The sequence below is a fragment of the Pristis pectinata genome, chromosome 21 (genome assembly GCF_009764475.1).
Source record: "Pristis pectinata isolate sPriPec2 chromosome 21, sPriPec2.1.pri, whole genome shotgun sequence".
Classification (NCBI taxonomy): Eukaryota; Metazoa; Chordata; class Chondrichthyes; order Rhinopristiformes; family Pristidae; genus Pristis; species Pristis pectinata.
The window spans coordinates 36,597,335-36,623,574 of record NC_067425.1 but is presented as its reverse complement, the minus strand read 5'-3'; the positions used below and the strand labels follow the sequence as shown (position 1 = coordinate 36,623,574).

Below are 26,240 nucleotides of genomic sequence, written 5' to 3'. Positions count from 1 at the left end.
GGTACATTTCATCTGGTCCCGGCGACTTATCCAACTTGATGTTTTCCAAAAGTTTCAGCACCTCCTCTTTCCTAGTATCTACATGCTCAAGCTTTTCAGGCCGCTGCAAGTCCCCACTACAATCCCCCAGATCTTTTTCCGTAGTGAATACTGATGTAAAGTATTCATTAAGTACCTCCGCTATTTCTTCCAGATCCATACACACCTTCCCACTGCTGCACTTGATAGGCCCTATTCTTTCGCATCTTATCCTCTTGCTCTTCATGTACTTGTAGAACGCCTTGGGGTTTTCCTTAATCCTGCCCGCCAAGGCCTTCGCATGTCCCCTTCTGGCTCTCCTAATCTCTTTCTTAAGCTCCTTCCTGTCTTCCAGATCTCTAACATTACCTAGCTCTCTGTACCTTTTGTAAGCTTTTCTTTTCCTTTTGACTAGATTTATTATAGCCTTTGTACACCACGGTTCCTGTATCCCCTCATGACTCCCGTCTCATTGGAACATGCCTATGCAGAACTCCACACAAATATCCCCTGAATATTTGCCGCATTTCTTCCGTACTTTTCCCTGAGAAATCTGTTCCCAATTTAATCTTCCAATTTCCTGCCTGAGAGCCTCATAATTCCCTTTACTCCAAGTAAACACCTTTCTAGTCTGTCTGTTCCTATCTCTCTCCAGTGCTAACGTAAAGGAGATAGAATTATGATCACTATCACCAAAATGTTCACCCACTGAGAGATCTGACACCTGACCAGGTTCATTTCCCAATACCAAATCATGCACAGCCTCTCCTCTTGTAGGCCTATCTACATATTGTGTCAAGAATCCTTCCTGAACACACTCAACAAACTCCACCCCATCTAAACCCCTCACTGTCTGGAGATGCCAATCGATGTTTGGGAAATTAAAATCCCCCATCACAACAACTCTGTTATTCTCACACCTTTCTAGGATCTGCTTCCCTATCTGCTCCTCAATATCCCTGTTACTATTTGCTGTCCTCCAGTCATCTGGCACCCTATCTATAGCCAGTGAAGATTTAAAAATCTGTCAGAGCCATAAGACATAAGAGCAGAATTAGGCTATTCAGCCCATCGAGTCTGCTCCATCATTCAATCATAGCTGATTGATTTTTCTCTCTCAACCCCATTCTCTGCCTTCTCCCCATAACCTTTGATGCCCTTACTAATCAAGAACCTATCAACCTCCACTTTAAATATACCCAATGACTTGGCCTCCATAACCATCTGTGGCAATGAATTCCACAGATTCACCGCCCTCTGGCTAAAGAAATTCTGCCTCATCTCTGTTCTAAAGGGACATCCTTTTATTCTGAGGCTGTGCCCTCTGGTCCTAGACTGTTCCACTACTGGAAACATCCTCTCCACATCCACTCGATCCAGGCCTTTGAATATTTCGGTAGATTTCAATGAGATTCCCTGCTCATCCTTCTAAAGTCCAGCAAGAACAGGCCCAGAGCCATCAAATGCTCCTCATACATTAACCCCTTCACCCCTGGGATCATTCTCGAAAACCTCCTCTGCACCTCTCCAACGCCAGCACATCTTCCTTAGATATGGGGCCCAAAACTGCTCACAATACTCCAAATGTGGTCTGACCAACGCCTTATAAAGCCTCAGCATTACATCCTTGCTTTTATATTCTAGTCCTCTCAAAATGAATGCTAACATTGTATTTGACTTCCTTACTAACCGACTCAACCTGCAAGTTAACCTTTAGGAAATCCTGCACTAGGACTCCCAAGTCCCTTTGCATTTCCAATTTCTGAATTCTCTCCTCATTTAGGAAACAGCGTATGCCTTTAGTCCTTTGACCAAAATGCATGAACATACACTTCCCTACGCTGTATTCCATCTGCCACTTCTTTGCCCATACTCCCCACCTGTTCAAGTCCTTCTGCAGACTCCCTGCTTCCTCAACACTACCTGCCCATCCTACACCTATCTTTGTATCATCCACAAGCTTGGCCACAAAGGCATCAATTCCGTCATCCAGATCATCTGCAAAGGGATAGAAGCAGAATGGGCTGGTGATGAAGAAAGGACAAATGAAATATAAAGTGGTGAAATGTGAGTTTTTCATTTTGAAAGGATGTAGAATGAAATATGATGTCTTCAATGGTGAGAAGCCAGTTTATATTGGCATTAAAGGGATCCTTTAGAAAGGATTCAGAAGGTAAGGAAACATTAGCCCTTTTGTGAAGGGCAGTGGTTTACAAGGATTAGCGAGTCTTGTTGTAATAATGCAAGACTTTGGTGAGACCATACCTGCATCTTCCAATGGATTTTTGGTCCCTGTGTGTCTAAGGAAATCTATACTTCCTATGGAGATTGTGCCACCTGCTTTCAGCTTTATTCTTGAGAGAAAGATTTTCCTCCACTTGGGTGGTTTCATTTGACGGTAACTGTGAGAGGGGTTAACTGCGTAGATGCTGAGAAGTTAGTTTCTCTTGCTGGGAAGGCAAAAACGAGATATAGAGTCATAGTCAACCTTTTAAACCCTGTAAGAATTATGTATGTTTCTATGAGATCTCCACTCATTCTTCTAAACTCCTCTCCTCAAATGGCAATCCTGCCATTGCTGGAAACATGGAGCCAGAGTTGTACAACACAGAAACAGCCCTTCAACCCAACTGGTCTACGTCTACCGTGATTCCTATCCATGCTAATACCATTTACCTGCAGTAGACCCATATCCCGCTACTCCTTTCTGATCCAAGTAACGGTCCAAATGCCTTTTAAACATTGTAATTGTATCTGCCTCTACCACTTCCTCTGGCAGCTCGTTCCATGTAACCACCACCCTCCATGAGATAGTGTTGCCAGTCATTTGGAGCTCAGCCTCTGATTGTACACAAATGCAAGAGTCATCTGCATATTGCAGCTCAACTACTGAGGTTCAGATGACCTTGGTTCTCCACTTGTACCATAGATTGAACAGCTTCTCATTAATTCTGAAGATTAGCCCCATTCTTGTGGAAGATTTGTTAGAAGCAGATGTGACACTATAGCAAGAAAGATTGAGAAAAATGTTGCAGTGATATAGCTTTGTTTGACAAATTTCTTTACAGAAGTTAGTTCTCTTCCAGACCCATTGGGTAATATCATGGCTGGCATGACATCGTGGAGCAAGCACAAAATGGGGACTAATCTCTGTGGACAGCCAAAATTGAGGAGTGTATTCCACAGTTTCTCCCAATCCATGCGGTCAAAGGCTTTGGCAAGGTTGAAGGCAGCCATGTGGCTAGTGCTGCTCCCTGGATTTTTCTTGCAGTCATTGAGCAATGAGCAGAATCCTGTCATTGAATTTCCCTGTGCAGACAACAGTCAGATAGGTCCCCCTTCTCAAAGGCCATCAGAATTACACTACACTATAAATCGATAAACAGATGTTAATCCCAGTGCCACGTTCTCATCTCTAATTATTTCTATAAATTGTAATGCCATTATTAGTTTATTTACCTCCTCCTGAGATTAAATTTGACCAGTTTACTTTTTTCTGTGCATTTTCCTTAGCAAAGCACTGGCAGTGAGGTTTGAGGAGGCTGCAGGCTCGGGGGACAGGGTGGCTTCACACTTCAACAGTAAACAGCTCTGCACATGAGACCATTCAACCCATCAGCTTTCTGCCAGCTCATACAGCAATCCCGACCCCTCCCTCACTAATTTCCCCTACGTTCTCCCCACGTCCTCAATGAACTTCCCAGACTTTAACCACCCCGCCGTCCATTAGAGGCAGTTCACAGCGGCCAATCAACCCACCAACTCCTCAGGTCTTCTGAGGCCGTAAACGGCGCCGTCCAGCGCCCGAGCCCATCGGTCGTGGGCCCAGCGGGAGCGGGAGGAGTTGCCAAGGCGACGGGCAGCGCCCGCCTGTCAATGCGCGGGGCGACATAGCTGGAAGCCCCGCCCCTGTCCCTGGGAGCCCCGCCCCCTCCGCCTCCCTGGGAGCCCCGCCCCCTGTCTCTGAGAGCCCCGCCCCCTCCTCTCCCTGGGAACGGGCCCCGCCCCCTGTCACTGGGAGCCCCGCCCCTCCTCTTCTCCCTGGGAACGGGCCCCGCCCCCTGTCACTGGGAGCCCCGCCCCTCCTCTCCCCGGGAACGGGCCCCGCCCCCTGTCACTGGGAGCCCCGCCCCTCCTCTTCTCCCTGGGAACGCGCCCCGCGGCCCGAGCGGTTTCCATGGTGACGGGAGCGGGCGGACAGCGGCGCCGCCGCCATGTTCAGTGCTAAGCTGCTCCTGGTGGGTCCGAGCGAGGTGAGACGGGGATAAACGCGGGTCCGGCGGAGTTCCGAGGTTGATTGTGAAGAAACACAGGGCGGAGAGCAGGGGGGTGCTGCTTAATGTAGGGTATAAATAAAATTAAATGCACAAGGCCAGGGGCTGTTAAATGCAGGGATAGGGTGCAGGGAGGGAAGGGTTCAACACTGGGGGTGGGGGTGGGGTGGGATGGGGGTTGGGGTGAGGGTGGGGTTAGGAGGCGAGTAAACGCTGTGGCGGCTGGTTATTCCAGCTCCGAGAGCTGGAGACGGAGGAGTTACTGACACAGGTCCCGGGGCCTTGGTGCTGCCGAGGTAAACACAGGCCTGGAATTGGCAGGTGACAAATGGACGGCTGAGGGACAGTTGTGGCGTGGGGGTTAATCACAGAGGGCACGTTAGTTGTTGGGGAGAGGTCTGGGTGATGATGGCTGTTGGGACAGTGTGAGGAGCAGTTTGGTGGGATGACTTTTTAATGATCCTCCAGCCATCAGAATCTTATTTCCAGATTATTCCTGGATTTTTAGCTCTGCGTTTTTCTCTTATTCCCTATGCCTATCGCTCTTTCTCTTGCTTTAGCTCTAAAAAAAAATTAGGTTACTATTTGCTGATGCCTTAATTCTGGGAAACTGCAGAAGGAATCTGTTAAGGAATTAGGATGGAAAAGTTCAGTTCACTCCATTCTGCAGCTGTATAAAACTCTGGTTAGGCTGCATTTGGGGTGTGGTGTTCAGTGCTGGTTGCCACAGGGTGGATGTGGAGGCTTTGGAAAGGGTGTAGAGGAAGTTCACTGGGATGCTGTCTGGATTAGAGAGTTTTCACTATAAGGAAAGGTTGGATGAACTTGGGTTGTTTTCTCTGAAGTGTTGGAGACTGAGGGGGGACCTGATAGAAGTTTACAAAATTATAAGAGGCATAGATAGGGTAGATAGAATCTCTTTCCCAGGTAGAAATGTTAAATACTAGAGGGCATAGCTTTAAGATGAGAGGGGGAGGGTTTAAAGGAGATATGCAGGATAAGTTTTTTTCACGCTGAGAGTGGTAGGTGCTTGGAATGGGCTGCCAGGGGTGGTGGTGGTGGAAGCAGACATGATAGTGACGTTTCAGAGGCACTTAGACAGACACATGAACATGGAGGGATGTGGATCCTCTGCAGGCAATTGGGATTAGATTCATTTGGTCAGCACAGATTTGAGGTGAAGGGCTTATTTTTGTGCTATATTGTTCTATGTGTTTGGCACCGTGCCTGGTACTGTGGTCCAGTGGGGAAGGAGAAATGCAGTGGTTATTGGGGATTCTATAGTGAGGGGAACAGATAACAGATTCTGTGAAACCGACAATGAATCCCGGATGGTGTGTTGCCTCCCTGGTGCCAGGGTACTGTCATCCCGAAATCAATTTCCCTTTCCGTCCACTGTGCCACGAGGTCGATTCGAACAAATACCTTTATTAGCAGTGCACTGCTAGGAGAATTCTCTTCAGCACTCGCTAAGCGTCGCTTCCCGAGTTCTCCCCGAACAAAGGGCAGACAGACATTTATACAGGAATTGTCACGCACATCCCATGCAAACGGCGCCGTGAGTTTCGGTCAAGCTAAAGAGATCCCTAGACAGCTATCACACCTTTTGTCTTAGTATAATTGAGTTATAATCAAGGCTTTCAAAGGCAGGTATCACCCTTCATTGTTCAGACCAAGTCTTCACCTCGATGTTAATTACACTCAGTATCGCCACCGTCTGACATATCGGAATGGTTCGTTACCTGAAACAAAGGCAGTTAACATACTTAACATTCCAACCTAACTAGTGGGTCAGCAGCTTGCTAGTCCTTGCTAAAGAAATATAAATGCATATATATATTTTGTTTGCCAGTTATAGGTATGGTTGCAATTCTTAACCCTTCACTTCCTCAGTACGGGATGTCACGGACCGGGTCCAGAATATTCTGAGGGGAGAGGGTGGTCAGCCAGAAGTCTTGGTACATGTAGGTACCAATGACATAGGTAGAAAAAAAGAGGTCCTGAAGGAGGAATACAAGGAGTTAGGAAGAAAGTTGAGAAATAGGACCTCTAGGGTGGTAATTTCAGGATTACTACCTGTGCCACATGCCAATGGTAGTAAGAATAGAAAGATCTGGCAGATGAATGCATAGCTGAGTGACTGGTGCAGGGGGCAGGGCTTCAGATTTCTGGATCATTGGGACCTTTTTTGGGGGAGGGTTTAAACTAAACTCCAAAGGGTCCAATATCCTAGCGGGAATGTTTAATTTAGCTGTTGGGGGAGGGTTTAAACTAATCTGACAGGGGGATGGAAACCAGGATGTTAGGATACAAGATGTTAGGGTAAGGGAGGAGGTTTATAGAAACAAGTCCAAGACAGTGTGCAGTGAGGATGGCAAGAAGGACAGGCAGGTGAAAAGTCAGGATAATTTGCTGAACAATAGAAGTACAACAAACCAGGATGTTAGGATACAGGATGTTAGGATAGATAGAAACAAGTCCGTGATAGTGTGTAGTGAGGATGGTAAGAAGGACAGGCAGGTGAATAGTCAGGATAATTTGCTGAACAATAGATGTACAACAAAATCAATAGCAGGTACTGGACTAAATGTACTATATTTAAATGCACGTAGCATTAGGAATAAAGTAGATGACCTAGTGGCACGACTACAGATTAATAAATACAACATTGTGGCAATCACTGAGTCATGGCTTTATGACGGATGTGATTGGGGACTAAATGTCCCGGGGTACACAGTGTATAGGAGGGATAGGCGGGTAGGCAGAGGGGGTGGTGTGGCCATGATGGTTAGTAATGATATAAAATCAATAGAAAGAAAGACATTGGGTCAGAAGAGGTGGAATCCTTATGGGTGGAGCTAAGAAATAGCAAGGGTAAAAGGACAATAGTAGCAGTTATATGTAGGCCCCCTAATAGCTGTCAGGAAGTGGCAGTAAATTGCAGTTAGAAGTAGAAAAAGCGTGCCAGAGTGACAACGTTAAGATAATTATGGGGGATTTTAACATGAAGGTGGACTGGGAAATCCAGCAAGGCAGTAGATCTCAGGAGAGAGAGTTTGTGGAATGTCTGCGGGACAGCTTTTTGGAGCAACTTGTTGATGAGCCCACCAGGGGATCGGCTGTTTTGGATTGGGTGCTGTGTAACAAACCGGAGGTGATTAGGGAACTAAAGGTAAAGGAACCATTGGGAACTAGTGATCACAATATGATTGAGTTCAGTTTCAAATTTGAGAAGGAGAAGCTGATAACTGGTGTATCGATATTTCAGTGGAACAAAGGAAATTACAGTGGTATGAGAGAGGAGCTGGCCCAAATTGATTGGAAGAGTAAGCTAGCTGGAGGGACGGCGGAGCAGAAATGGATGGAATTTCTACAAGAAATAAGGAAAATGTAGGATAGATATATTCCAAGAAAAAAGGTTTTGAATGGGAAAAAAAGCACAAATGTGGATAACGAGAGAGGTGAAGGCTAAAATAAAAGCAAAAGGGAGGCCATACAAGGAAGCAAGAATTAGTGGGTAAACAGAAGACTGGGAAACTTTTAAAAACCTGCAGGAAGAAACTAAGAAGGTCATTAGAAAAGAAAAGATGAATTATGAAAGGAAGTTGGCAGATAACATTCGAAAGGATACTAAGAGTTTTTTTAAATATATAAGGAGTAAAAGAGAGACACGGGTTGATATAGGACCAATGGATAATGGTGCGGGATGATAAAGAGATGGCAGAGGAACTAAACGAGTATTTTGCATCAGTCTTCACTGTGGAGGACATCAGCTATATACCGGTTAGTCAGGGGTCTCGGGGGATAGAACTGAGTGCAGTTAAGATTACTAGAGCGAAGGTGCTGGGAAAACTAAATGGACTAAAGACTGATAAGTCTCCTGGACCGGATGAGGTGCATCCCTGGGTTCTGAAGGAGGTGGCTTTAGAGATAGCAGAGGCATTGGTGATAATTTTCCAGGAATGGATAGACTCCGGCATGGTTCTGGAGGACTGGAGGGTCGCAAATGTAGTTCCGCTGTATAAGAAAGGTGGGAGGCAGCATGAAGGAAATTACAGACCTATTAGTCTGACGTCGGTGGTGGGAAAGTTATTAGAATCGATCCTCAAGGATGAGGTTATGGAATACCTAGAGGTGCAAGGCAAGATAGGTCCAAGCCAACATGGTTTTGTGAAGGGAAGATCCTGCCTGACCAACCTATTGGAGTTTTTTGAAGAAATCTCAGGTAGGGTGGATAAGGGAGAGGCGGTAGATGTTGTGTGTTTCGATTTCCAAAAGGCCTTCGACAAGGTGCTGCACAAGATACTGATTAATAAGATGAGAGGTCATGGAATTACAGGTAGGATAACAGAATGGGTGGAGCATTGGCTGGTTGGCAGAAAGCAAAGGGTGGAAATAAAAGGATCCTGTTCTGATTGGCTACCGGTTACTAGTGACGTTCCGCAGGGATCGGTGTTGGGGCCTCTTCTTTTTACCCTGTACATTAATGATTTGGATGATGGAGTAAATGGTTTTGTGGCTAAGTTTGCAGATGACACCAAGATAGGTGGAGGAGTAGGGAATATTGAGGAGACAGGAAGGTTGCAGAGGGACCTAGATAGTTGAGGAGAATGGGCAAGGAAATGGCAGATGAGATTCAATGTTGAGAAATGTGCAGTTGTACACTTTGGAAACAGAAATAAATGGGCAGATTATTATCTAGAAGGGGAGAAAATTCAAAGTACAGAAGTACAAAGGGACTTGGGGGTACTCATGCAGGATACCCTAAAGGTTAACCACCAGGTCGGATCGGTGGTAAGGAAAACGAATGCTACGTTGGCATTCATTTCGAGAGGTATAGTGTATAAAAGTAAGGAAGTGTTGATGAGGCTCTGCGGGGCACTGGTGAGGCCTCATTTGGAATACTGTGTGCAGTTTTGGGCCCCATATCCTAGGAAGGCTGTGCTGATGTTGGAGAGGGTTCAGAGGAGATTTACGAGGATGATTCCTGGAATGAAAGGGCTTACATATGATGAGCGTTTGTCGGCTCTTGGACTGTACTCACTGGAGTACAGAAGAATGAGAGGGGACCTCCTAGAAACATTTAAAATGTTGAAAGGACTGGACAGAGTAGATGTGGCCAAGCTGTTTCCCTTGGTGGGTGAGTCCAGGACCAGAGGGCACAATCTTAGAATTAGAGGGTACCGGTTTAAAACAGAGATGAGGAGAAATTTCTTTAGCCAGAGAGTAGTGAATTTATGGAATTCTTTGCCACATACAGCAGTGGAGGCTAGATCATTGGAGGCATTTAAGGAGAAGATAGATATCTAATTAGTCAAGGTATCAAGGGATATGGGGATAAGGCTGGAAATTGGGGTTAGAATAGTTTTTTTTTCTCTCATTGCCCCCCCCCCCATTTCTCATTTTCTTTTTTTCTCCTTTTCTTTGGAGCAGACTCGATGGGCCGAATGGCCTCCTTCTGCTCCCTTGTCTTGTGATCCTTTCAGGAGGTCATTGGTTGTCATAGGGTAGTTTCATGGTAAAAGGGCCATTGGCAATGGAAAGAGTGATAAACAACATGACTAGGAGTGGAAAAAAATATTTTGCTGGTTCAGCTGACAGGGTCATGTGGATTGTGGGACATTATCCACCCACGTCTGCAGGTTACCCAACCTTGGTGATGCTACTTTTGCAATATTGTGCTCAGTTTTAGTCACCCTGCTGTAGAAAAGATGCCATTAAGCAGGATAGAGTGCAGAGGAGATTTACGAGGATGTTGCTGGGACTCGAGGGTGTGAGTTATGGAGAGAGGTTGAGCAGGCTGGGACTTTATTCATTGCAGTGTACGAGAGTGAGGGGTGATCTTATAGAGGTGTATAAAATCATGAGGGGCATAGATAGGATGAATGCACATTGCCTTTTTTTCAGGGTTGGGGAATCAAGAACTAGAAGACATAGGTTTAGGGTGAGGGGGAGAAATTTAATAGGAACCTGAGGGGCAATGATAAAGAAAACAGTACACAGTGATGTGAGGTAGAATGGACAGAAAAGCTGACATATTAACTCTATTTAGAAAACACCACCTTGCATCCCATTAAGTTGAAACTTACAATATTATTATGGTACTTCCTCAGGAAGGTTTGCATCTTTTATGAGTACATGATCTACATATAAACCTTGATATACTGTGGAGATCCATCATGATTATAAGGTAATTTATTTATGTTCTTGGATTTATCTTTTTAGAGTGGAAAAACTGTTCTGGCAAATTTTCTTTCTGATGCAACAGAAGCCACTGGTGGTGAGTACAGCCCTACTCAAGGAGTCAGGTACGTGGTTTATTTAGGAACAAGCTTGCCTCAGAATGTATTTTGTAGTACATAAAATGATGACAGAGTGGCAACAATATACATATCTTTGATATTACCTAAAACTCATGTACAGCTCAGCCTTGTATTCTGTATGGTTATTAGCATTTGCAGATCACAGCACAGGTGGCTGCTTTGGGACAGGGAGCAGAAAGTTCACTAAATGTCTTTCCCATTTGTGGTTGCCATCTATTTATCATGTCTGGATGTGTTCATGTAGTGGCTGCACATTTAGACTTCGTTATGATACCGCCCTGACTTGCCACACCGCAGTCTCCTGTGTAATCACAGTGAAGGGTTGCACATGAAAATCATGGTGATACTGAAGGGAGCATCTGTGGAACTTTAGGAAGGAAGAGGAGAATGCAGTTTTCTTATTGCTTGGCTTTGGTAAGGATAAAGACTTCAAAAGACAACCATCAATCTGTCCAATACCCAAGCTGGCTAACTACAACCCAGTTAGTCGAGTCTCAGTCAGCAGCAAGTTGATGGAAGTTACCACCAACGGGGCTATCAAGTGGCACAATCATTATAACCTGCTCCCTGATGCAAGGTTTGGATTTGGCTCCAGAACACATCACAAACTTGGTTCAAATATAGGCACAAAGGAAAATGTTTGCGGTCAACCATCCCAGCCCCAGAACATCACTGAACCTTGCCTGTTGTAGTCCTGATGAAGTGCTGTTGGATAGGGAGCTCCAGGATTTAGATGCAGTGATGGTGAAGGAGTAGTGATGGTGGAATCTGCAGGTGTTCCCATGCGCCTGCTGCCCTTGCTCTTGTTGGTGGTAGAGGCTGCAGCTTTGGGAGTTGTTGTTGGGTATAGCCTGGATGAGTAACTGCAGTGCATTTTGTAGATGGTCCACACTCCAGCCACTGTGTGAAATGCTGTACAAAATTTGTTTAAAGTGGACTGATTTGTGCTGAATAGTGTCAAGCTGCTTCATTGTTGTGGGAGCTACGCTCATCCAGACATTCAGAGAGTATTCCGTCACTCTTCCTGACTTGTGACTTCTACGTTGTAGATGGTGAAAAGGCTTTGGGATGTCACAAGGTGAGTCACCCATTTCAGGATTCCAGCCCCTAACCTGCTCTTGTAGCCGTGATATTTATATGGATAGTCCAAGTTGAGTTTCTGGTCAGTAGTGATGGTGGGAACTCTCTGACAGTAATGCGTTGAATGCCAAGGGTAGGCGATGTTAAAGATGGTCATAGTCTGTGAAAATAAACGAAAAATGCAGGCACTGGAAATCTCAAATAAAAGCAGAAAATGCTGGAAATACTCAGCAGGTCAAGGTGCATCAGTGGGAGGAGAAACAGGTAGAGTTTCAGGTCAGACCCTTTGTCAGAACTGGGAAGGAGACAAATGCTCGTTAAGCTGCAGGAAGGCAGGGGAGGAGAAATGTGTCTGATAGGGTAAAACCGGGTTGACCATGGAGATAAACTGTAAACAAGGTTATCTGGTGAATGAGTGAACGGGAACAGTTAGAAAGTGAGAACATGTAAACAAAAGAATGTAGGATTGGCAAAATGTAGAGCAGGAAGGTGTTCCTGACAGGTCTGGCTGGGCTTGTCCTCCAGTCCAGAGGAGAAAGGAAAAACAACAGACAAGCTGAGCCAATATCACAGATCAATGCTTGATACAGGCAGAGAAATGAAGTTACCTGAAGTTGGAGTATTCATTATGAAGTCCAGAAAGCTACAATGTGCCCAGGTGGAAGATGAGCTGCCATTTCAAGAATCAAGTGATCTTTCAAGAATCACTAGGTTATGGAATGGTTCCAGAGGACTGGAAAATTGCAAATGTCGCTCCACTCTTTCAAAAAGGAGGGAGGCAAGATACAGGAAATTATAAGCCAGTTAGCCTGACTTCAGTGGTTGGTAAGATGTTAGAGTCCATTATTAAGGATGAGGTTTCAGGGTACTTGGAAGCTCATGATAAAATAAGCCGAAGTCAGCATGGTTTCCTTAAGGGGAGATCTTGCCTGACAAATCCATTGGAATTCTTTGAGGAAGTAACAGGCAGGATAGACAAAGGAGAGTCAGTGGATGTTGTTTACTTGGATTTTCAGAAGGCCTTTGACGAGGTGCCGCACATGAGGCTGCTAAACAAGATAGGACCCCATGGTATTACGGGAAAGGTACCAGCATGGATAGAAGATTGGCTGACTGGCAGAAGGCAAAGAGTGGGAATAAAGGGGGCCTTTTCTGGTTGGCTGCCGGTGACTAGTGGTGTTCTGCAGGGGTCAGTGTTGCGTCTGCTACTTTTCACATTATATGTTAATAATCTGAATGACAGAATTGATGGCTTTGTGGCCAAGTTTGTGGATGATCAAAGACATGTGGAGGGGCAGGTAGTGTTGAGGAAGCAGGGAGTCTGCAGAAGGACTTGGACAGATTGGGAGAATGGGCAAAGAAGTGGCAGATGGAATACAGTGTAGGGAAGTGTACGGTCATGCACTTTGGTAGAAGGAATAGACTATTTTCTAAATGGGGAGTGAATTGAGATATTGGAGATGCAAAGGGACTTGGGAATCCTAGTGCAGGATTCCCTAAAGGTTAACTTGCAGGTTGAGCCGGTAGTAAGGAAGGCAAGTGCAATGTTATCATCCTTTTGAGAGGACTAGAATATAAAAGCAAGGGTGTAATGCTAAGGCTTTATAAGGTGTTGGTCAGGCCACATTTGGAGTATTGTGAGCAGTGTTGGGTCCCATATCTAAGGAAGGATGTGCTGGCATTGGAGAGGGTCCAGAAGAGGTTTACAGCAATGATCCCGGGGGTGAAAGGATTAATGTATGGGGAGCGTTTGATGGCTCTGGGCCCATACTCACTGAGTTTAGAAGCTTGTGAGGGTGGGGGAAGGTGGGATCTCATTGAAACCTACCAGATATTGAAAGACTTGGATAGAGTAGACGTGGAGAGGACGTTTCCAGTAGTTCGAGAGTTTAGGACCAGAGGGCACAGCCTCAGAATAGAAGGATGTCCCTTTAGAACAGAGATGAGGGAGAATTTCTTTAGCCAGAGCGTGGTGAATCTGTGGAAATCCTTGCCACAGATGGCTGTGGAGGCCAAGTCATTGGGTATATTTAAAACAGAAGTTGATAAGTTCTTGATTAGTAAGAGCATCAAAGGTTATGGGGAGAAGGCAGGAGAATGGGGTTGAGAGGGAAAAATAAATCAGCCATGATCGAATGGTGGAGCAGATGGGCCGAATGGCCTAATTCTATTCCTATATCTTATGGTCTATTCCTCAAACTTGAGCTGGCCCTCATTGTAATATACAGGAGGGCACGGACCGATAGGTCAGAGTGGAATGAAGACTTAAAGTGGCAGGCAATGGGAAGCTCTGGGTCGTCCCTGCAGACAGAACACAGGTGCTCTGCAAAGCGATTCCACCAAACTGCATTTCGTTTCTCCCATATAGAAGAGACCTCATTGTGAACACCAGTGATGATTGGAAGTGCAAGTGAATCGTTGCCTGGGCTGAAGTGCTGCTGAGTGGTCATAACCTGGAATCTTTATGGCATGAATGTTACTTGCTGCTTATCAAACCATGCCTGAATGTTTTGTTGCTGTCTTGCTGCATGCAGGCATGCATTGCTTCACTTGTTGAGAATTGCAAATGGAATTGAGCATTGCACAATCATCAGTGAACGTGAAGTGATGAAGCTGCTGAAGATGATTGGCCCAACTGAGGAACTCTTGTAATGATGTCCTGGAGCTGAGATGATTGACCTCTGAAAACCACAATTATCTTCCTGAGATATGACACTCCAACCACTGGAGTGTTTTCACTATCATGTCCATTAACTTTAGTTTTACCTGGTGCCATGATGCCATTCTTCATCAAATGTTACCTTAATGTCAAAGGCAGTCACTTTCTAGAATCCAGCTGTCTGTGTTTGGACCAAAGCTGTGAAGAGGTCTGGAGTGGTCCTGGGGAAAGTGAGTAAATCCCACTTAATAGTAATGTTGGTGATATCTTTCATCACTTTGATCAAGAGTAGACTGATTGGGTGGTAATTAACCAGATTGAATTCATTCTGTTATTTGTGAATAACATACACCTGGTTAATTTACTTTGTTGTTGTCCTGTGTTCCTGTGTTGTAGCTTCACCAGGTTGGAACCTCATAATTTTTAGGTTTGTCTGGTGCTGCTCCTGGCATTAATAGTAATGGTGGAGTAAGGATTATGCTGGGTCATGAGGTTATAGATGATGGTGATATACATTTTTGATGCTGTTGATGATCCACTGTGCCTTGTGGATGCCCAGTTTTAAGCTGCCAGAACATTTGTAGTGCTAATGTTTGTAGTACATTTGATGGAGCGTGTCCTCAGTCTGAAGATGGAATATTTTTCTCCACAAGAACTGTAGGGTGGTCACTTCTACCAATGTTCTCCCAACCAGAGTACATTCTGTACCTTTGTCCTTTGCTTCATCTAATTGCAGCTGAGTCCATTTCAAAGCTATCCCAAATCCAAAGAACTGTTTTCTTAAACAGGGTCAGTCAATGCTCAGTTTTGTTTTCCTGAACTTTTCTTCCTTGAGGTGTAGCAAAGGCTAAGTGATTTCATGAGGGATTTTGGCTTTCGTTATAGATTGGGATAAGCAGATTAAGTTGAGTCACAAAAGCTGTGAATTTCTTGTGTAATCAGGATTTTTTTGTGTAACAATATCCACTAGAAGCAATAAGGGCTAAATTGCATTAGATGTAGTAGTGACCTAGATTTAATTAACAGTTTGACAATCTATGAACATTTATCTAATGGTGTTCTTGATATAGTTAGAAATCACTATGGATTGAAAGAGACATTTCAAGAAGTGGTTATCATAATTCTAAATTTGGAAAAGGCATACTTCAGCGCAATTGAGATTGAGAACGTCCACGATATGTCAGGCAAATCTGTCAATGATTAAAAGAAGAGAGGTATTGGAGACATGAGAAACTGCAGATGCAGGAATCCGGAGTAACAAACGTTTTGCTGGAGGAACCCAGTGGGTCGAGCAGCATCTGTTTAGGGGGTGGGGGAGGGAGGTATTGCTGGTTTCAGATCGAAACCCTGCATCAGGAGGTAGTGGAGGGTTGTTTTTCAAATCGGAGTCCTGTGACCTGCAGAGGAGGTTTACAAGGATATTGCTGGGTTCATTGTTCATTGGAGCGTAGGAGAATGAGAGATGATCTTATAGATGTGTATAAAGTCATGAATACACAGTCTTTTCCCCAGGGTTGGGGAATCAAGAACCAGGGTGAGAGGGGAGAGACTTAGTAGAAACCTGAAGGGCAACTTTTTCACCCAGAGGGTAGTATGTGGAATGAGCTGCCAGAGGAAGTGGTTGAGGCAGGTACATTAGCAAGATTTAAAAGGTACTTGGACAGGTACATGGATGGGAAAGGTTTAGAGGGATATGGGCCAAATGTGGGCAAATGGGACTAGCTTAGACTTGGTTGGCATGGACCAGTTGGGCCGAAGGGCCCATTTCCATGCTATATGACTCTATGACCTGTGATGTGCTGCAGGGATCGGTGCTGTGTGCACTGTTGTTTGTCAAATGTATTAACAATTTGGATGAGAAAGTAGGTGGCATGATTAATAAGTTTGCGGATGATAACAGGATTGGTGGTGCGGTGGACAGTGAAGAAGGTTGTATAAAAGTTACAACAGGACCTGGAGCAAATGGGAAAGTGGGTCAAAGAACGACAGATGGAAGTTAATTCAGACCAGTGCAAAATGATGCATTTTGGGAAGTTAAACCAGGACAGGACATATACAGCCCTAGAGAGTGTTGTAGAACAAAGAGACCCAAGGGTACAAGTACATAGTTCCCTGAAATGGTGACACAGGTAGACAAGGTGGTGAAGAAGCCGTATGGCACACTTTGCTTCATTGGATGGGGTACTGAGTACTAGAGCTGGGACGTTATGTACAGTTGTACAAGATGTCAGTGAGATTGTACATGGAATATTACGCACTGTAAAGCAGTGGCTCTACCAGCAGTCCTAGAATCAATAAATCAATGAACAGTTAAGAAATCCAAAAGTATCCATCTTGTATGATAGCCTTGTGTCTGGAAATAGAGAAAATAATTCTCCAATTCTCTTCAGAAGTTAAGGAGGAATGTAACAAAATAAATGGAGAAATATGCAGAGTACAAACTGTATTGCATGTCCACTGATGGGGTCTGTTCACTCTGAGAGAGATAGCGTAGAATATCAGAACCGTTAATGCAGGGAAGGCTGTTGAGCCTATTGATTCTGTTCTGACTTTATGCAAGAGGAATTCAGCTGGTCCCATTGGCCCCATGGCCCTGCAAATCCTTTCTTTTAAGATACTTAACCAGCTACAATGGTATTAGTGCTGGCAGTCATTCCAAAATGTGTGCACTCATGCTACTTTTTTGTTCTTTTGACAATTGCCTTCATTCTGTGTTCCCTTGTTCTTGATCCCTCCACAGAGAATAATTTCTGTCTTTCTGTATCCTTTATGATTTTAAGTATTTCTGTCAGATGTTCCTGCAACCTCCACTGTTCTAGATGACAGGTCTTAGCTTTTTCAGTCTATCCACATAACTGAAGCTCTTCATTCCTTGGTAAATCTCTTGTGCACCCTTTAAAGTCTTTTCAATTTTCCTTCAGTGACTTCCTTGCTCTATTCTCTGTAGTCACAGGATCCTTTATGCATTTTAACCACTTTATCAACCAACCTAGGCACTTTAAATGAACTGTAGCCCCAGATCTGTCTTCTATTCTTCTCTGCTTTTAGAATTGTGCCACTTAGTTTTATCGCTGCTTATTCTTCTTGTGCCGTAGAGTACGATAGCACAGAAACAGGCCCTTCGGCCCATCTAGTCCATACCGACCTGGTCTTCTGCCTCGTCCCATGTACCTGCACCCGGACCATATCCCTCCAAACCCCTCCTATCCATGTACCTATCCAAAGTTCTCATAAATGTTACAGTCGAACCCGCATCCACTACTTCTGCTGGCAGCTCGTTCCACACTTGCACCACCCTCTGAGTGAAGAAGTTCCCCTCAGATTCCCCTTAAATGTTTCACCTTTCACCCTAGTATGACCTCTAGTTCTAGTCTCACCCAACCAGAGGGGAAAAAGCCTTCATGCATTCGTCCTATCTATACCCCTCATAATTTTGTGTACCTCTAAGATCTCCCCTCATTCTCCTGTGCTCCAGGGAATAAAGTCCTAACCTATTCAATCTTTCCCTATAACTCAGGTCCTCAAGTCCTGGCAACATCTGTGTAAATTTTCTCCGCACTCTTTCAAGCTTATTGATATCTTTCTTGTAGGTAGGTGACCTGAACTGCTCTCAATACTCTAAATTCAGCCTCACCAACATCTTGTACAACTTCAACATAACATCCCAACTCCTGTGCTCAATGCCCTGATTCATGAAGGCCAATGTGCCAGAATCTCTCTTTATGACCCTATCTAGCTGTGATGCTGCTTTTAAGTAATTATGGACCTGTATTCCCAGGTCCCTTTGTTCTGCCGCACACCTCAGAGCCCTACCATTCACTGTAAGTCTTACCCTGGTTTGTCCTCCCAAAGTGCAACACCTCACACTTGTCTGCAAAAAATTCCATCTGTCATTTTTCAGCCCATTTTCCCAGCTGGTCAAGATCACGCTGCAAGCTTTGATAGCCTTCCTCGCTGTCCACCACACCCCCAATCTTGGTATCATCTGCAAATTTGCTGATCCAGTTTACAACATCATTAATATAGATGATAAACAACAATGGGTCCAGCACCGATCCCTGCGGCACACCACTAGTCACAAGCCTCCAGTCAGAGAGAGAACCATCTACTACCACTCTCTGGCTTCTCCCGCTAAACCAATGTTGAATCCAATTGACTACTTCATCCTGAATGCCAAGTGACATAACCTCCTAGACCAGCCTCCCATGTGGGACTTGGTCAAAGGCCTTGCTAAAGTCCATGTAGACAATGTCCACAGCCTTTGCTTCATCAACCTTCTTGGTAACCTCCTCGAAAAACTCTGTAATATTGGTTAGGTATGACCTGCCACGCACAAAGAATGTCACACTTCTTTTTCCTCAGTATTATATTTCATAGAAGATAAGATATCTTTATTAGTCACATGCACATCGAAACACACAATGAAATACATCATTTTAGTAGAATGTTCTGGGGGCAGCCCACAAGTGTCGCCACATTTCAGGCGCCAACATAGCATGCCCATAACTTCCTAACCCGTACGTCTTTGGAATGTGGGAGGAAACCGGAGCACCCGGAGGAAACCCATGCTGGCGCTGTAAAGCGTTATGTTAACCGCTACACTACCGTGCCTGATATGTCACCTTTCAGCCCATTCAACCAAGCTGTGTCTATATTTTCTTGAGATCTATAATGTATCCTACTTCCTCAACTTCGTGTCAGTTTTTTTGGACTTCAGATTTAAATAAGTTATGTACATTAATGCTAATAAAAAATCATCTTGTATTCTAGAATACTGGAATTCGAGTGTCCAAATGTGAATGCTGGTGGTAAAAATGTTGGATGTGAAGTGGAACTCTGGGATTGCTCTGGTGATCAGAAGTAAGGAAACAGTAGAATTAATAAATCTGTCAGTTACAACAGACATCTGTATGGGCAAGAGCCCAGGTGGATGCATGGTTCAGGTCTGAATTCTTCCACTTTACTCTAAATGTGATAGATATGTGATAATCATTAAGGAAACTTGGCCCTTAAGGCCATAAAATGTGAAAAGAAACCACTGGGAGTTATTTTAAGAAGGTTAAAATTTGAAAGCAGAGTTAAAATTTGTATAGAACCTTGGCCAATATCACGCTTGAAATACTGGGCATAGTTTTTATGTTCCTATCAAGATAAAAATGTGGGCATAATTTACAAGGACGACCTGGAACTGAGTTAGCACAACTTACTTGGACAGATTGAATAGTTTGAGGCACTTTTCTTTGGAACAGAGAATATCAAGGTGGCCTGACAGCACCTTTTAAAAAAAATGAGAGGGTTCACTAGGATAGAAATTCCTCTCCTTCATTACACTCTAACTTCATCCCAATTGTATTTGGGTAATAAAACTTTCCCCAATATACAGTTCTTCCACATTTCTGTAATTTCCCTGTGGATGTGCTCCTCTACCTCTCACTATTTGGAGATCTACAGTATATCCCAGTAGTGTGATTATATCCTATTTGATTTTTTTTTTGCAACCAAATGAATTCTGTTCTTGCCCCTCAAGAATATCTTTCCTCTGTAACATTACAATATCATCTCTGATCAGCACTCAGTCCATCTCCCTTTTTCCTTAAATGAAATCTGATTGTTTCTGCACTCAGCTGGTCAGACAACATCTGTGTAAGATTCTTCCCTATCATTTCTGAAAAGTTTGTAACCATGAATATTAGGTGCCCAGTGCTCTCATTTTTAAGACCTTTCCATTACTGCCACACACTTATTTGTGCTGGAGGCTCTGCAACCTTATTTACATACAAGCATTCTAAACTTCTATTTGTATTCCTCACAATCCTTTTCATCTGCTACTGGAACTATCTCTGGTACCATCCCATCCAAGAGGCATTTAGACAGGCACATGAGCAGAGGGGATTTGGCACCTTGGTCAGCAGACATCATGGGCCAAAGAGCCTTTTTCTTTGCTGTACTGTTCCATGTTCTATTCAATGCTCTCACTCTTTTACACATCATTGTCCTTACCACATCTGTATGCTGATGCTCATCTCTTAGCAATTCATTTCAAACTTCCCAACCATACTAGTGAACCTCCTAGTGAGGATGTTGTTCCCAGTCCTGTGACGTGCAATCCATTCCCTTGGAGCAGATCCTCCTGCCCCAGTACCAGTTCCAACGCCCGCCTCCCCAAGCTGGTGTTGATCCTTTTTATCATCTGGCACTGAACACGATTCAAAGATTACTACCATGAGAGTCCTTTTTTTTTAAACTTCTTCCCCAGCTCATGAAATACTGACTGTGGGACCTCAGTACTTGCCCTCTCCATGTCATTGTTACAAATATACCACAGCTTCTTGTGTCATGCCCTTCTAGCAGAATATTCTGTGCCCTCTCCTTAATTGAGGGAAAGAGGATTGATGCCACTAAGGGGAGGCTAATTACTTGAGTACATAAGGGAGAAAGGTATAGAATATAGTGCCAGTGAAGGGCAGCACATGTGGAGCATTGATATCATTACAGATCTGTTTGGACAAATGGCCTGTTTTTAGCCTTAGAATGGCAAAGAAATTATTCTTCAATTCTTCAGCTATTCTGAAAACAAGATATTTAATTAGTTGGATATTATCAGATGTCTTTTTGGATATTATTGAATCTTGAGTGTTCACCTATATGTATTTGGTCTTTCTCAATTGTTATATTAAATATCACATGTTGTTATTTTCATCTCTAAAGGTTTGAGACCTGCTGGCCTGCTTTAATGAAAGACTCCAATGGAGTTATCATTGTGTTTAATGTTGATATACCCAGCCACCTGAAAGAGATTGAGACGTTCTATTCCTACTTTGTTCAGCAGCAACGGTTACATGACTCTCAATGTCTTCTCATTGCTCACCACAAACCAAGCTCAGCAACTGGTAGAGGTCGGCCAAGTCTGGGTAAGTAAAGGAATTGTGTGGCTCCAACTATTGTATCACAGAGGATGGTTTCTAGCGAAATCCAATCAATCATCAAACAATTTCTGATTCAAGGAGTCAAATATTAGACCAAACCACTTAATAAATTGTGGGTGAACCTTTATTATTAAATATGTTTTGTGTTATATGTTGATAAGCACATATAATAGGGTGTCCAAGCTCTGTACGGATGGCAGCTGGGTGAAGGTAGAACCTGGGTTGTTAGAGCTGTGTTAACTGATGTGTTGATGTGTTGCTGTGCTGCACTTTGTCTCCAGCAACAAATGGAAGAACTGCATTGTCTCCCTCTCCATTCTCCCTCTCGAAGACTTTTGTCAGATTGGTAACTACATTGTAAGCCACAAGATATAGACTTTTGGATTAATTGCAGTAATTACTTTCTTGACATGAGCAAAAGGATGATCCTACTTCCTATAAGAGATTGAATCATAGTATGGAAATGAAAGGGTGCAATAGGTGTTCATTTGGGACTTAAAGCATGCAGCAATCCCTGATTACTAATGGGGCTGAGATGTGTGCCCTGCATATGTAATCACTAATGAGGACCAGTTTGACTGTAACTAGAAATGGCTCTTTAACTGGCATCTGACCAGGTCAGCATTGAGTGCATTGGTCCCAAATGTGCATGGAAGCTCTTTATTCTTCAAACTTGTCAATTTTCAGTGTAATAATTTTACATTTAAATAGAATAATGGCTATAAGGTTTGTTTTTTTTCCTTCACGTTAATCAGCAATCATTGGTCATAATCATGAGACCTGTAAACCTAAATAATCAAAACTTCATTTGCAGAGACCTTTTGTTTCAATCTGCTGGCCTACTGTGGACATGCATATGTGAGAAACAGCTGTATTGAATAGTTTTATTTTAAAAATTCTGCTGGTCTCTTGGGATGTGCTGGTGCGTACATTTTGGTCACTTCGGTGATAGGTCCAATCATAGCTAATTTTCTTACACTGACTGACTATTTATTGGTGGAGCATGGGTGGTTATTTAAACTTTGCTTGTGATGAGGGACTGTCAGAATTTATGGATCCCTGGGTTTGTGGCTCTGAGTGGCTTCCCATCAGTGCAAAAAGTAAGCAACTGCATGTTAGTGACAATCAGGTAACTTCCAGACCACTCAGGTGCATCAGCTACAAGGGCTTCCACCTCATCAATGTGCTTCTGCAGGTCAGTACAAGATTCCTAGTTAGCAGTATTGATGCCTTCATTCTCTGGCAATCTATTCTATGTATTCTCCTCACATCACTCTCCCAAGCAGATAGATCAGCCATCTACTCGGGGACTTGGAACTCTCCCTCTGCCCCACCTCAAAACATGGGTTATTATATTTTGATGCCAATGGCCACACTTTCCATGGATGGAGAACACCATGAAGGCAACTAACTTTAAGTTGCTCATGAGTAAATTGTACTCCACTCTTTGCAACCATGGAGCTGGAGTATCTGCCATTACATCACACATTCTTTGCTGCTCCAAAAATATTCCTTTTGTCTTGACCTTCAGCTGAACAAAGCTTGAACAACCAACACCCTCTGCCATTTTTCCACTATTTCTCTGTCTCTGCCATCTCCAGCTGCTTGTTTTGTGAGAGCCACAAGGTGAAACCCTGTTTTCATTCTAACTGGACTATCTAGTACATGGTGGGCATGAGTCCTTGGAATGTGAGAGTTCCTGTATAAAGAAGTTATCATCGACTTGTGTGTTCTGGAACATTAAAGAGAGAAATTGAATATGTCAGATTAAGAATGTTTCTGATCATCGTTATTTATACGGCTGATGACAAGACCACAAGTGGTTCTTGCAGTGTGACTACTTGCAAGAGAATGTGTTTTCATGGTAGTTTTAAGGCACCTGTATTCAGTTTTGCAGGTCTCATGATGATGACCAACTATTGGGCATTCATTCCTCCTATCAGTTATTTCCAGATCTATCACCTCTGCCTCTGTTAATTGCACGAAAGTTGGCTGACCATCTTTGGTCACCTCCTCCCAGCTATTCTGTACCAGCCCCAGCACGGTAGTGTAGCGGTTAGCGTAACGCTTTACAGTACCAGTGACCTGGGTTCAAATCCGGCTGCTGTCTGTAAGGAGTTTGTACGTTCTCCCCGTGACTGCATGGGTTTCCTCCAGGTGCTCTGGTTTCCTCCCACATTCCAAAGACATACAGGTTAGGAAGTTGTGGGCATGCTATGTTGGCGCCGGAAGTCTGGCGACACTTGGGGGCTGCCCTCAGAACACTCTGCACAAAAAGATGCATGTCACTGTGTGCTTCGATGTGCATGTGACTCATAAAGAAATCTTATCCTTTCATATGGTGGGTGGGAAAAGAGAGAACTTTGAATGAGTAATGTTAGATGTTGAATGGATGGAGATCATTTGTTAATATCAATCCCCAGTTGTGAACAAAACTGATCCTGATTATCTTGAGCTCCACACATTGAGGAATCAGAGAACAGTTAGAACAAAACCACGCATTTTCTTCTGTAGACTGAAAGGTGAAGCTTCAATTAATAGTCAGGAAAGTGCCTAGGTGAGTGGGGTTTGATGGATATATCATTTGTTTGTAATAGGGATTTGGTTTCTGCTCCTAACAAGTTTTGCTTTTTTTCTCCATTAGCCCAGCAACTAAACAAGCTGAGTTTGATCCATTCAAACCTAGAAGAGGATCCAGAACAAGTCCGTACAGCTTTCCGTCAGTATCTGGGGACAGTTGTCAGTTCTTTGTCTGAAAGCAGAGACAAAGAAGAGATGTCAATCATCACCTAAACTGCTGAGGGATTTTAAATAGTTCCCGAATGGAGCAACTTCAATCAAAAATCCAAAATTGCATCCATTGGCATAGTTCCAGCTCTTTTCCCTGTTCCACTTCTTCACTCATCATATTTGCCCACAGAGAATGCAGGTGGATTATCGGATTCCTGTGCAGTACCACTGCCTGCACTCTGATCCTGCTGTCTGCGGCTATTCTGAAAGGCCAAGGAAGTTGCTTCCAAATATTTTTCATACTTTACCATGATATCTAGGCAACAAATTGGAAATGCAAGGAATATTAGTAACTTCAGAGTCCAATATTCAAAATGGGAGATAGCGAACAGATTTAGATTGAATGTGATTGAAGTCAGATGCATAGTATTTATTACAAAATATTATCAGTGCCCTCTTCCAAATGTTTTTTAAAAAAGACAATGTCTGTTTAGTTTTGAATTTGCATTGTTCTTTTAAGATTTCTTTTAATTGGCATTAGCCAGGCAAACCAATGATCTACCAAACCAAACTTCCACTTGTCTGTGGCTCAGAGTGGAATGACTAACTGAAAGTCCATGTGTATCAGTATTAACTGACTATTAAAATACATTTTGTAAATATTATCCGTTTCTTTCTTAATGTGATCACCACGAATATATTAGCTAGGCTAAAACTTTGCTCAGCAGATAGTTGTAACGAAAATATTCTAATTCATTCCTTGTTCTTTCCTGATTCAGCAGCAAGAGGTATTTGCAAAGGAGGCACTGTACACACGTTAAAGGTTATAGAAACTACTTTATTAGAGTTATATAAAGAATAAAATACAGACAAGAATACTTAAAATGCAGAAGGAAGCAAAATAATACTTGTAAACCAGTCAATTAACTCATCTATGTAATGCCGGAGGGAACCTCAGCTGTCTAACAACTTTCACGCAGCCTTCTGTCTGTCTTAGCACCAGTCGCAACCCAGCCTAAGGGAAAGTCCCCATAACAACTGATTAACTTCTACAATCCCTTCAGAGTATGGTCCTGATCAGGCCTTGTACAAGGAATTGCCATCAGAAGACCCGAATAGGTGTCAGCCATGGTGAGCAAGTATTTAAATCGTTGCTGCTGTGGCAGGGGTCCAATGTAATCGATCTGCTCTATCTGGGCAGCCGGTCTTTCAGGGAGAGCTCTCCTAACCTGCTGACAAACATTGCATGCAGTGACAACTTCCTTGGTCATGTCCACTGGTAATCGTATACCTCGTTGCTTAGTACATTCAGTGGTACCATGCACACCCAGATGACCAGCCATGTCATGTGCCCATCGTCCCATAGCTCCAATTTTTTTTTAATCCTGGCAACATCCCCAAATCTTTGCACTTTTCAGTGCAATCACACATTTCTAGTTACACAGTATTCAGGATCTTCCAGCATAATTTCTCTGCTATTCTATTTTACTCATGTTTTTCTCCTTGTCCCATCAAGTCTCTGCCAGCTTTGAGCACACCCACTCTCCCATCTCATTCAACCTATTGTCTCTCGTGCTATTAACACCCCATTGATTCCTCTACCACTTTGCTACATTAGGGGCAAAAATTACAGTAACCAGTTAACTTTAAGCACATTTTTGGAATGTAGAGGAAATTGGAGCACCCAGTTTAAAAAAACAAACAGTAACTGGATGTGCAAATTCCACACTGCCTGAATTCAGGATTGAACCAGAGTTGTTAGAGCTGAGGCAGCAGCATTACCCATACCCTTTCGTCATCACTGTTAAAGCATCATCTTGACATCCTGCTACCTTTACAGAGTCTATGAATATATACTCACCGACTCCTTAATATCCCGCTCTTCCACCATATCACTCAATATCCTCCCATTCACTGTACATTCTGTTGTCTTGTCATTTGCCCAGCTATAGGAAGGATGTCATTAACATGGAAAGGGTGCAGACAAGATTTATGAGTATGTAACCAGGACTGGAAGGCTTGAGTTAAGGATAGGCTGGGACTCTTTTTTTCTCCCCCCTGGATTGAACGAGGCTGTGGCAACCATAGAGGTATATAAAATCATGAGGGGCATAGATAAGGTCAGTCTTTTTCCCCAGGATAGCAGAGTCTAACACTCGAGGGCATAGGTTTAAGGTTAAGGGGAAAGATTTAAAAGGGACTCTAGAGGCAACTTTTTCCACGCAGGATG

At 43.6% G+C, this 26,240-nt stretch overlaps 1 protein-coding gene across 2 annotated transcripts; it reads left to right on the top strand.

Moving 5' to 3' along the window:
• Nucleotides 1-4,145: 4,145 nt before the first annotated feature.
• On the top strand, nt 4,146-24,673 carry ift22 (intraflagellar transport 22 homolog (Chlamydomonas)). Of its 2 annotated transcripts, XM_052035663.1 has the most exons (5): nt 4,146-4,271; nt 10,518-10,600; nt 19,125-19,214; nt 21,063-21,265; nt 23,925-24,673. In XM_052035663.1, exons 1-5 carry the CDS (start codon nt 4,233-4,235, stop codon nt 24,071-24,073), a joined length of 564 nt encoding a protein of 187 aa, XP_051891623.1. In that variant the 5' UTR covers nt 4,146-4,232; the 3' UTR covers nt 24,074-24,673. The 2 variants fall into 2 exon arrangements, with proteins under 2 accessions (XP_051891623.1, XP_051891624.1); XM_052035664.1 differs by lacking the exons at nt 4,146-4,271; nt 10,518-10,600 and having other exon boundaries at nt 19,164-19,297; nt 23,925-24,652.
• Nucleotides 24,674-26,240: the final 1,567 nt, after the last annotated feature.

Bases quoted from the DNA above. Each gene is read 5' to 3' on its own strand.
- ift22 (XM_052035663.1), top strand. From the start codon at position 4,233: ATGTTCAGTGCTAAGCTGCTCCTGGTGGGTCCGAGCGAG. The intron at 4,272-10,517 runs GTGAGACGGGGA...TTATCTTTTTAG, and splicing joins TCCTGGTGGGTCCGAGCGAG to AGTGGAAAAACTGTTCTGGC. The intron at 21,266-23,924 runs GTAAGTAAAGGA...TTTCTCCATTAG, and splicing joins TAGAGGTCGGCCAAGTCTGG to CCCAGCAACTAAACAAGCTG.